The sequence below is a fragment of the Bos taurus genome, chromosome 8, assembly GCF_002263795.3.
Source record: "Bos taurus isolate L1 Dominette 01449 registration number 42190680 breed Hereford chromosome 8, ARS-UCD2.0, whole genome shotgun sequence".
In the NCBI taxonomy this organism is placed as follows: domain Eukaryota; kingdom Metazoa; phylum Chordata; class Mammalia; order Artiodactyla; family Bovidae; genus Bos; species Bos taurus.
The window spans coordinates 100,447,096-100,460,050 of NC_037335.1; the positions used below are offsets into that span (position 1 = coordinate 100,447,096).

Genomic DNA, 12,955 nt, shown 5'->3' on the forward strand with positions numbered 1-12,955 from the left:
GATTAGCCCAGACCTACGTGTGTCTGAATCACATACCTGGGGCTGTGAAACGACAGGGGAGGATGTAAAGGCAGCAGCCATGGCAGCTCCGGAGTCGTGGGCGGTGACCAGGCCCCAGCGCTGAGGTCCACAGCAAGGGAGTCAGATTCTCCTGGCTGCTGATCAGATCGTGGTCATGCTAGGAGCAACTGTGGACCTGGAAAAGGATCGGAAAACCCACTTTAGCCTCAGAGGACTAGCACATGGGAGTGAAGCACCTTTGGCCATGGGCAGCGAAAACAAACAAACAAAACCCTATCTCAAAAGCCAACCACAAGCGTAATGCAAAGAGGAACCCAGGAAGGAGCATCTTACAGAGCAGCTAACATCTCAGTGCCAGGATTTCTCTACCATTTCATAAACCTAAAGCCAACTTGGCATGTGAGCCAGATGTGTGTAGCAGGTGATTTCAAGTAGTGAAGAGGGGGAGAGTAGGGAGGGGAAAGGGCCATCTTGTCCTTAAATAAGAAACTGAGTAACTCACAATTAAGAGCCTTCACTATACAGGCAAAGAGCAAATAGAATAACAGTATCAAGTATCCAGTGGCTTCCCTGATGGCTCAGAGGTTAAAGCATCTGCCTGCAATGCAGGAGACCTGGTTCGATCCCTGGGTTGGGAAGATCCCCTGGAGAAGGAAATGGCAACCCACTCCAGTATTCTTGCCTGGAGAATCCCATGGACGAGGAGCCTGGTGGACGGGCTATAGTTCACGGGGTCGCAAAGAGTCGGACACGACTGAGCGACTTCACTTTCTTTCATCAAGTGTCTTAGAGACACACCCAGTTCAACCCTGCCCATTAGCAGCTGAAAACCTGAGGGCTGATGAAGAGAGATGAGTGGAATCATACTTTTTGTTCATAGAGAATCAGTCCTAGAGCACCAAGTCCCAGTCCCAGATGAGATTTAAGCGAATGCATTCCATGTTTACATTTCCTTAGGGAACCTGTTACCATTTTCAGAATTAAAGAAAGGCAAGACACCCCAAAGTTAAAGGAGTGGGTCACAAGAATAAGGACTTGGATGGGCAGTGGGGGAGGGGGCTTTGTAAATCAAACTTCCACAGGTGTGAGGAAGAGTCCATTTTTCAATTCCTCTCAACATTCTTAGAGGATGCTAGATGGATGTGACTTATTTCCACATCTCAATCTAGTACAGAGGGGGACGATTTTTCATTTTAAGACCTTAAGATGGGAGGGAGGTTCCAAAGGGAGGGAATGTATGTGTACCTACGGCTGATTCATGTTGAGGTGTGACAGAAAACAACAAAATTCTGTAAATTACCCTTCAATTAAAAAAAATTAATTAAAAAAAGACTTTAAGAAAATACTTTCATTTTAAGACAATTTTTCACTTTTAGGTTGCTTTCATACCACCTAACAATATCCTTTCTTTTACTCAAAACGTAATTATGGAACATCCACAGTGAACTAAGGGCATAATGAATAAAACTGAGCCGAATCTTGCCTCAAAAAGGCAGCATTTGTCTGTAAATACACTTTCTGGTTTCCCCAGCATGCAAAATGACACCAGAACACTATCATACTATTGGGAAATGATATTTTTCATAACAGTAAAAGTCACAAACCAAGATCACAAAATCCAAGTCAGTAATCTTGAGCAGTTAGTAACAGTGGAGTTGGATATCTAAGCCAAGTCTCTGCAAATCCTCTGGCACTCTTCTCTATTAGCTGAATGATGCTGGGCAAGTCACATAACCTCAGAAGAACTGTTTCCTAAGAAACAATCTAGGTTTGGCAGCAACTTCTTTGAACTCGCTATTCTGATTTTTACCCTGTCTTTGTCTATTATCCTTCATACTACAGTTTTCATCACTTTAGGTTTTCATTGTTCAGAAGTGTGGTACCTTTCTACTTTCCTCCTCTAACATTCTGTCAGTGACTATTTTTTATTAACAAATCAAAGTCAAGCTGCCAAGACATTTTGGTCTAATGATCCACACAAAATTCCATAGCTACCCTGAGACAACAGTGATGTTCTCTTCAGTCCCAGTTTTAGGGAGGAAAGACCTGCTGTTCATCACACTGTGAAGTTAAATAAATAGCCCAGGAGGAAGGCACACATCCACAGAGGGCCTCTCTTTTGTGAGGGCTGTCGGAAAGCCGACCCTACCCTAGGAAAGTTATAGGGCCCCACGGTGCACTGTTTTGTACTGAACTTATTCCTGGCATCATTTGGTGCCACGCCTACTTTTTCCCCCTGTTTTCCTTCTCGCATATTTACAGTTCACACCATCTTGTTCTATGATTATATGAACGGCATGATAACCAAAAAGAAATATGGAAGGCGAGTGAGATTCTATTCTTAAATATTCATGTGGGTCCAATATCATTTCTGCTGAGTTACATCATTAAGCAATATGACCTTAAAATATTCCCCATATTCAGAGTACAAAGAGTTGCCCAAAATGTGAATGCTGGGTACCCAGCCTACAGTCAGAAAAAGGATAAAGACATGGGTGTAACAAATGCCATATGGCATCACTGCTGATAGCAAAAGGGGAAAGGGTAGGAGACTGGGATTCAGTGAACAAGATGCTGAGAAAGGGTGCAGTCATTTCACGCACAGTTTGAGGTAGATATTGTCAACTCATTTCACAGATAAGAAACTTGAGGCTTTGAAGGGTTTATGTGTCAGCCCCAGGCAGGAACCAGGAAATGACAGAGCTGAGACATGAGCCGGGACCCCCACGGGGCCTTTCCACAGATGAACCTTCCAAGTGAACAACAGTTAACCAAGAGAAAGAGCCTGGAGATTTTCTAACCCAAAATTCCAGAAAGTTCTGAAGGAAGCAAGATGCAAGTCAGACGTCCTGCAGAGTACCTATTTCCCCAAACTCTGCTCTCATCCACATAAAATGTTAATGATGTACCCCTAGTGTTGATTTATGTGACACATCCCTGAGCTACACAGTAGACAATACAGATTGTTAGTTTCCTTTTTGAAGAAGAAGATCAAGACAAAACATTAACTGTCTTCCCCTAAAGCATCGAAGACATATAGAGTTTAGATGCTTTTGTGTTTGAACCTTTCCTTTTTTCAGACGAAGAGATTTTTGTTTCTGGGCTAATACTGTGTAACACTAGAAGATTCATAAAAGTGTATGTTGAACCTGTTCTTACACTATGAGAAGCCCTTTATAAGATAGGGTATGGTTACTTAACTCTGAAAATGTAAGAGCTAAGCAATACTACCTCAAAGAGTATAAAATAGCTCTCTTGGGAAGCAACGTCTTAAAATTACATTCATGAAACCTATGTACTGCTCACCTTAATTACAAAACTGTACAAATCATGGGGAAAGAGATGTGATGACACCAAAGACAATCTCCTAAGTAATGATGCCATTCAGTCTCTGGCCAAGTAAGCCAGATTACTTTGACATATCATCTCCTGCTTTCTCAGAGCCCCAGACTGCCAACTACAGAGCTGCACAGAATTTAAAAAAAAAAAAAACAACTCAACCCTCTTTGAACTCTTCCAAGTATTTAGATATCTGTCCTGAAGTTCTTATAACCAGCCTAACTCTCTATTTCCTTTGGGCTCTTGATAACAGGAAACCACAAAGCAGTGTGAGTTGGCTCCATTAACCCCAGGTACCCTTGGCCATCACTCTTTTCCCTTCTCTTCCTCCCTAGTTGTCCCCATGTTCCATTCTAGGCATGATTTCTAATCTCTGTTATCCTTCTCAAAACCACAAACCCACACCTAATGCTACTAGCAGAACACGAGCTTTGTCACCGATTGACATGCCTATTCATTCATTTGACAGTCACTGGCTATGAATTACCTCAAAATCCCTCCCCATAGCTCAAAATTGACACACACACACACACACACACACATTATATAGTCAACAAAGACCTACTATATGGCACAGGGAACTATACTCTATGTTTTGTAATACCTCACAAGGTAAAAGAATCTGAAAAAAAAATAGATATGCGTGTATGTCTAACTGAATCACTTTGTTGTACACCTGAAACTGAAACATTGTAAATCAACCATATTTCAATTAAAAAAATATTTTATAAAAAATGTTTAAATAAAATACAATCTACAAGTATGAAAGCCACATAGGCTCATGGTTCTGTGCTAGATTAACAGGAAATAACCAACTGAATATAAGAAAAGGAAATATCCTGACTCAATCCTAGAAGCCACAGATGGATCCTACCTGTTGCTGAAACTTTCAGAAAAATATACTGTCAAGAATCAACATGGAAGGTTGGAGAACATTTAAAGCTCAACATTGCTTTCATGTGAAACTATAATTACATGGACAGAAAATAAGTAAATGAGACCCCAACAGACTCACAATGATGCTCCCTGTTAAGAGGGATGAGGGCTAGAGTGAACTAAGCCATGGAGCATTGGAGTACATTTAAAATACATTCAGCTCCTTAAAAGGGGTTCCTGGCTCTGACTGAGCAAGTAATCTCTGGCTGTATTTACTTCTAATTTACATGTAGCCATAATGACTGGCCCAGAAAATATGTGGGAAAAAAGCACTACCAGCTGGCTTCTGATATGGGCAGCCATGCCAAGTGACAATGATCTTTCTAATTACTGAGTGCAACACCAAATACCTTAAAACAAAGTCTCTGGTTCTGAGGCAACTGTTTCCTTTGATTACTTCTGGAGCTGATGCTGGCTCTTTTCCTAGGCCTCATAGGAAGATGAATTTCTAACTTGGCAAATTTATCTATTATAAATCTAACCTTTTTCCTTCATCTGGACTTAAGTCAAATAATGACTCATCTCAGCCCCTTAAAAGAATACAGGGCAATACCTGATACTGAATATACACAGACTTCCCTCTCTAAGGATAAGACACAGAAAAATTCATATACACCAGGCAAATGAAAAATATTGTTCAGCTCAAGAGAAGGAAGACTCTAGAGTCAGAGCAAACATTTACTTAAGAAATACGTATACAACATAAAAGGTAACTTTAGGAAATATGAGATCAGACATGAGTCAACATTAACCAAAAAATTATGAATTACAGACCTGAATGAAGGCAGTCAATAAAGTAGAAAACAGAATAAAAAAGCAGAAAATGGTATTAGTGAAAGAGAAGATAAACCACAGCTTTGGGTGGGGCCTACAGGACTTCCCTGGTGGCTCAGAGGGTAAAGCGTCTGTCTACAATGAGGGAGACCTGGGTTCAATCCCTGGGTCGGGAAGATCCCCTGGAGAAGGAAATGGCAATCCACTCCAGTACTATTGCCTGGAAAATCCCATGGACAGAGGAGTCTGGTAGGCTATAGTCCATGGGGTCACAAAGAGTCGGACACGACTAAGCGACTTCAATTTCACTTTACATGACTAAAGATTTCAAAGCTTCCATTCCCCCAAATAAGTAGATGAACATAAAGTACCAAAAGAGGAAAGAAGTCATCAATGCTGAAACCAGGAATGGATACATTTATCCTCCAAATTACACATAAATAGAGCCAGTTAGATCAGAGAGGAAAATATTTCAGATTTCATGTATCCTTCTTCAGAGAGCTCTATACTCTCTAGTCCAGCAGAAACTAGACAAGAAACTCTTAACCTCAAACCTGGAAGAGCAAGATGAACAAGAGGAAGGTCAGGGCTATAGCTTGTCTTGCTCAGTATTTATCTATTTCTATTTATCTATTTATTTACCTTAAGCATCTGAAACCAGCCTTATATCTAAAGGCTAAGTCTGGAAGAGTCTTTTCTGGAATCTGAGTAGATGAAAAGATCTTAACAACAGTAACATCAGGAAGAAGATGCTGCACCCATTCAAACAAAAACAGGAGACTTAAAAACCGGTAACTGGAAAGGCAGGAGAAGGACTGGAACATAAAGTTAAGAAACTTCCCCAAAATGCAGAGCCAAAAGACAAACTGAAGGAAAACAGAACAGTTAAGAATGAGAAAGCTGGAGGACTGGTCCAGGAGATCTAACAGCCAAACAAAAGCAATTCCAGAATTAAAGAAAAAAAAAAAAAAAAGGAAATGGAGTGGAGTGGGCGGTGTAAGGGTGGGTCGGGGAGATCAAGTAACAAAATCAAAACATTTCCTAAAGTGACAAGTCCTAAGTTTGTTGACTTGTAAGGTCCACTGATAACCAACATGCCCACTTCTATCAATTTTAATATGCCCACTTTAAGCACATCATCATGATTTTTTTTTTTAAACACAAAAGATTTTTTAAAAATTCTTGTAACTGATCAGAAAGTGATAGGGGGAGCTCATGGACAAAGGATTAGGAATCAGAAAGTCTGCATTTCTCAATAGCAACCTAGAAGCTGGAAGACAATGGACAATAAAGAAAGTGATTTACAATCTGCAGTCTCATTGCAGGATGTCCTTCGCAAAGTAGGGAGGAAACTAGTCAAAATGAAGGCGTGAGATACAGGAACAAAAGTTCACTTCAGGAGAAAACTAAAGGGAATTCCTGGCCTGCTTGTGAAAGGACATTGCGAGATGACAAAGTAGGCTGGACAGACTAACTGTCTGTGAGTATGTTGACAGATTTCTAGAACTGATAGCTTGGGACTGAAAGAACACAAAGACTCCTAAGCATATAGAACAGAATAACCAGCACACGGAAAAGTAAGCACACATAAGAAGAAAAATGAAAATTTAAAAGAGAATTTACGGAAGAAGAAAAGGATTCACAGAGTTCTAGATGGCTCAGCTGTGAATGATATTATCAAGGTCATAATAACATTAACACTGAAAACTGACATGATCTACAACCTAATGTATCAGGATGGAGAGGTTCAGGAGGGGAGTATGCGTGCAACACATCTTCCACAGGAATGTCTATCAATACTTGAAACTGACATATCCAATAGTACAAGGATAAATCTTAGTGATATAATGCAAATACCCAATGAAGCAACTAAATCAACTGAAAATGGTAGTTATAGGGAAGAGACAAGGCAGGAAGGGAGAAAAGAACTCCTTTTTCTTAGAAATCCTCATATAGCTATTTGACTCTTTATAACATTGATTAAAAAAAATAAAAAGGAAAAAGAAAATAAAACTGTTGAAACTAAAAATGTATTAAAACTACAACAGGCAGAAGTGTCACTATAGAAGACCAAGTTGATGCCATGGAAGACAAGTTTGAGAAAAATCACACATGCTTTAATATAATAGTTACTAGAATGATTGGAAATTATGGCTGTGGAGCATAAAAAATACAGATTCAATAGAATAAGAATTAATACATCCAGAAAGAACAAATAGAACATAAGTTATTTAACAAGAAAAGTAAGCTTTTCCTAAAAGACGTTAAGTTCTTAAGCTTAAAGAACACAAAGAAAAAAGATGAAATGCACTAAATCAAAATTAAAAACTCCTGTGCAAAGAAACACAATTGAGAATGAAAAGATAATCCATGGAACGGGACAAAATATCTGTAAATCATATACCTAAAAAGGATAAAGAATAAAGAAACTCAACAAGAAGAAAATCAAACAACTGAACTAAAAAATAAGACTTGAATAAACATTTCTCCAGAGACATTCAAATGGTCAAAAAAACACCTGACAAGATAGTCAACAGCACTAATTGTTAGGGAAATGCAAATCAAAACCACAATGCGATAAGAACACCTCACGTCAATTAGAATTGTTGCTAACAAAATAAGCAAGGCTGTGGGGAAATTGGAACCTTTACGTATTGCTCATGGGAATGCAAAATACTTGAGCTGCTGTAGAAATCAGAATGGCAGCTTCTTAAAACATTAAACATAGAATTTTTTTAAGCCCACAATTCCACTGCTGGGTGTATACACCCAAAATAATTGAAAGCAGGGTCTCAAAGAGATATCTGAACACCCATGTCCATGGCAGTGTTATTCACAATAATAGAGAAAAAGATGAAAGCAACTCAAGTGTCCATGGACAAATACATGGATAAACAAAATGCAGTACTTTAAATGCATATAATGGAATATCATTCAGCCTTAAAGAAGGAAATTCTGGCATATATTACAACGTGGGTGAACCCTGAGGACATTATGCTAAGTGAAAAAAGCTTGTAACCAAAAAGACAAATATTTTGTGATTCCACTTATATGAGGTACCTAGAGGAGTCAAATTCATAGAGACAGTGTGTAGAACGGTGGTTGCCAGGGGCTGGAGAGGGAGAGGATGAGGAGTTGTTTTTTAATTGGCAGAGAGTTTCAGTTTTGTAAGACAGAGAGAGTTCTGAAGATCTGTTCCACAACAATGTAAATATACTTAGCTCTACTGAACTTGAAAATGTAAATTATATGTCATTTATATGTTACAACAATTAAAAGAAAGAGCTCATTTCAGGAAAAATATGAAGTGCATGATCTACCAACTGAAATGCAGGTTTGTTAAATAAATAAACTTCAAGAGTTAAAAGAATTCCCATGAAAAAACAAAATGGGGAGAAAATCAAAATCACAAAGGGAAAAACTTAGGCTGGACACAGTCATCAACTTGGCCACAACAGCTGACAAGACAGAGAAGCAATATTTCATTTTGTCAAAAATGTAGAATGACTCAAACTATACATTCAGCCATGGCATCATTTATCTGCAATAGCAAACACAAGGCACTTGTATTAAATGAAATTAGGATATATTACACCCTGAAATTTCCACAGATGATATAATACAGGTGATAAATCAAAATAATGTGCTCAGGAGAGCTTCAGCATGAGCTTCTTATCAATCCATGTAAACAAGGAATATCTGTGATAATAATGCTGACCAAAAAATGTAGCTATTATAACTATTAAAAGAAACTGTCCAACTGAAATGCATATAAATGTGATGAACTAATATTAAAAACTCCAGGAAATCACAAGAAAAAGGAAAACATTCTTCACATTTTGAGAGTCATACAATACTACACTGTGTTGTTTGGTCATTAAGTCGTGTCTGACTCTCTCTGTGACCCCACGGACTGCCAGGCTCCCCGTCCATGGGATTTCCCAGGCGAGAATACTGGAGTGGGGTGCCATTTCCTTCTCCAGGGGATTTTCCCGATCCAAGACTCGAACCTGCATCTCCTGCATTGCACGCAGGTTCTTTACCACTGAGCCACCAGGGAAGCCCTCAGTTTACACACTGAAGACAATATATTTCATATATATTTCATGTTCTTAAATCTTTCCTTTTTCACAAAACTGATAGGATCAGTTTTTCCATTTGCTTTTCCAGCTTTTCAATCAAACTTACATTTGGCCTAAAAGTCTACCATTCTTTCTACATGGCAATTGGCTAATGTGTTCAAACGCAGGAATACAGATAGCCCATCGTGCTCACGCAACCCACACAAAAGAAACCCAAGCACCACAACCGCACTGTTATATGTGTACTCTGACAGAGCTCAAGACTCTACAGATTAAAGAACTGGCCAGAAGTATTTAAATAAACTCACAGTTCTGATTTCAAAGACTGTATTGACAGGTGTATAGTTTTCCCTTTTGGAAAGTGCTCCTGCTGGGGAGAGATGCTATCCTGAAACTTGTCCAAATAAACCAGGAACTGTAAAAACACAATTTTTGAAAAAAGTCTTACAATGGTCTTCACTACTAGGGTCAAGGATGAATTAGTCAAACTCTGTTTACATGCCAAGCTAGTTTGTGCGATATTATTTAGAAAACGGGGGTGACCTGAAGTTTAGGAATAATGGGTCAGAAACTGGCCAAGAGAAACGTATCCTATAAGTTAAAAAAAAAAAAAGAAAGAAACTCATGAGCATGCTAAATCTAAAGGGAGAGAGCAAAAAGAAAGGGATGAGAGCAAAGGAAGAGAAGTCAACTAAAAGATCTAAAAAATCCTCTTGAAAGGGCAATGAAAAGAATTACTCTTTGAATAAGAAACAGACTTACAACCACCCTTTTTCTTTCCATTACCCAAGGCCACAATGTCCAAACTCCCAAACTCCTTGTTATCTGCATGCCTTGACCCAGCCTTTTGCATAGGGACCCAGAGCCTGCAAAGACTTTAGGCAATCAAGAGTTCCGCCCAAGAAAGTAAATATCCTGAAGCACAGATAGGGTGGGTACATTTCTATTGAGGGATGTTTATGGAGAGAGCCTCTGAGCTATGTTGGAATGTCTGCAGTCCACAGGTTTCAGGACAAAGAGATTACAACTTTATAATCAACCCTCAGGATGAGCTAGATTCTTCCAACCAGAGCCAATGGAGGAAGCTTGAGGGATATTTTCTTCTAAGAGCAAATGCATGTTTCTAAAATCAGAAGTAATTCCCAAATTACTTAGAATAGAAGGGTGTGAGGGAAAGGGAAAGAAGGAAAAAGGGAAAGCAAATGGGGGTGGAGGCATACGGTCAAAATAGCTGGCCAAAATATAGAAGTCTGCAGCTGTGATAAGAAAAGCATTCAGCCCAGAATAACAGCAAAGGATTCTGTGGACAGAGGCATCTTCCATTACTTAAGGTTTCCAGTAGCTTAAACTTCAAATACTTTTCAGAAAATAAGTCAAAATAAATTCGGAGTGCCTGAAGAGTGATTTAAAACTCACTCTATGTACCTCATATTTATGGTTGCTCATATTTGTGGTTGCTCGGAGGGAACAGGGGCAGCGGGAAAAGATGGATTGCAAGGTTGGGGTTAGCAAATGCAAACTATTATATATAGAATGGATAAACAACACAATCCTAGTGTATAGCACAGGGAACTATTTTCACTATCCTGTAACAAACCATAATAGAAAAGAATATGAAAAAGAAAACACCTATCTCTATATATCTGAATCACTTTGCTGTATAGTGGAAACTAACATTATAAATCAACTCTACTTCAATAAAATAAATTTAAATTTTTAAAACTACAACTGCACCTCAACATAAAAAAGGTATGCCTGGAAGATAGTTTTCTGATGTGTTTCCCACAGTGTAAGAGAACAGATACATTTATTTCTGGTGTAGACAAACTATACAATCTTTCTGGAATACAATATGGATGAGCGCATGTGTTTGTGTGGCTTGCATCAAGATTCTAAAACGTACACTGGATCAGAGACTATGTAACTCTACAACTATAAATTTATACTGTGGAAAGAGTTCATGAAGGATGAAGATTTTACTACAAGAGGGCTTAATACAATAGCATATAAGACTAGAAAACTTTAGCAATGAATAATACAGTGCTTGCCAACTGACTTATTAAAATTATGTTCCCATGCAATTCAATTTATATACCCAATAAAAATTAAATTGTATTTAAATTAGGTATCTATATATTTATCCCATTTGGGAAACATATCTACACAGTAAGGTTTTATATATATATATATAGATATATATATATATACACACACACACACACACACACACATATATATATATATATATGTATCCTGAGGTACTGTGGATACTTTAATTTTCTACAGAAAAATAATATACAGGGCTAAGACCAGATGACTGCCTGTCTTAAAAAAGAAAAATAATAAAATATACAAAATACTGAACACGTCAGAAGTAGGAAAAGAACAGGTAAGCACTATGATTGACCCAGACTTCCCTGATAGCTCAGTTGGTAAAGAATCCACCTGCAATGCAGGAGACCCCAGTTCGATTCCTGGGTCGGGAAAATCCGCTGGAGAAACAACAAGCGACCCACTCCAGTATTCTTGGGCTTCCCTTATGGCTCAGCTGCAAAGAATCCGCCTGCAATGTGGGAGGCCTGGGTTCAATCCCTGGATTGGGAAGATCCCTTGGAAAAGGTAAAGGCTACCCACTTCAGGATTATGGCCTGGAGAATTCCATGAACTGTGTAGTCCATGGGGTCGCAAAGAGTCTGACACACTGCACGACTTTCACTTTCACTTCATGATTGACCTGGCTTCCTGCCTCAAGAGTGGCCAGCCACCATACAGGGGAAATCCAGGTGGAACCCAGAGAACTTACTGAGTTAAAGAAGCATATCTGGGAACACAAGCAGCTCTAAGCAGCTAGAGTTACCAGAACAGAATACCATAGAGAAGAGAACCAGAAAGAAAACCCCAGAGATCTGCAGCCCTGCCATCCCCTGCCTTGAGTACTCACCAGAGAACAGATCAGAGAAGCACACAGGAATCTGTGAAGAGACTGGAGTGATATCTGTTAGAACAGTCTCTGTTTCCACTAGCAAGACTGGACAACCTCGTAATTCACAGAACCTTGGCTAGGGCACTCAGAAACATCTTGCCCCAGTAATGAGGAATAATCAGTCCTAGAACTAAACACTGAGTTGATCCCACCTAACAAATTTTAAAAGCAAGACCTAAAAAGATCAAATTCTTTCCAAGTAATTAACTATGACCCAGAACAAAGCCTGAGAATATCTAGCACCCAACAAGGTAAAATTCACATAGTCTGGCATCCAATCAGTAATTACTAGTCATGCAGCGAAGTAGGAAAATATGAACAACACAAGGAGAAAATAGTTTCACAACTGAAACAGAAACAAAACGGAAATAGATGTGAGAATTAACAGATAAGTAGATTAAAACAGTTATTGCAACTATATTCCAAATATTAAAAAAAGTAGAGACATAAAGGATTATTAAAGAGACCAAAATCAAATTTTTAGAGATGAAAAATACAATGCATAAAATGAGAAATATACTGGATGGGATTAACAAAAATCTGGCATTGCAGAAGAAAGGATTAGCAAAGTGAGAGAAATAGACACGATCCAAAATGAAACACTGAGAGAAAAACAAGAGAGTAAAAAAAATTAAAAGAACATCAGTGAGTTGTGGGAAAATTTCAAACAGACCACTATACATGTAGCTGGAGCTCCCAAAGGAAGGAGAGAGGGCTTCCCTGGTGGCTCAGATGATAGAGTCTGCCTGCAATGAGGCAGACCTGGGTTCGATCCCTGGGTCGAATGGCAATCCCCTCCAGTACTCTTGCCTGGGAAATC

At 38.9% G+C, this 12,955-nt stretch overlaps 1 protein-coding gene across 7 annotated transcripts in view; it reads right to left on the reverse strand.

The window, feature by feature from the left end:
• Positions 1–12,955, reverse strand: part of LPAR1 (lysophosphatidic acid receptor 1) — a 168,617-nt gene that overhangs the window by 97,040 nt on the left and 58,622 nt on the right. For 4 of the 7 annotated variants that reach the window (XM_010808241.4, XM_005210511.5, XM_005210512.5 and 1 more), the window contains one exon: positions 37–196. In XM_010808241.4, coding sequence (XP_010806543.1) covers positions 37–81 — 45 coding nt within the window. In that variant the 5' untranslated portion in view covers positions 82–196. 7 annotated transcript variants of the gene reach the window in all.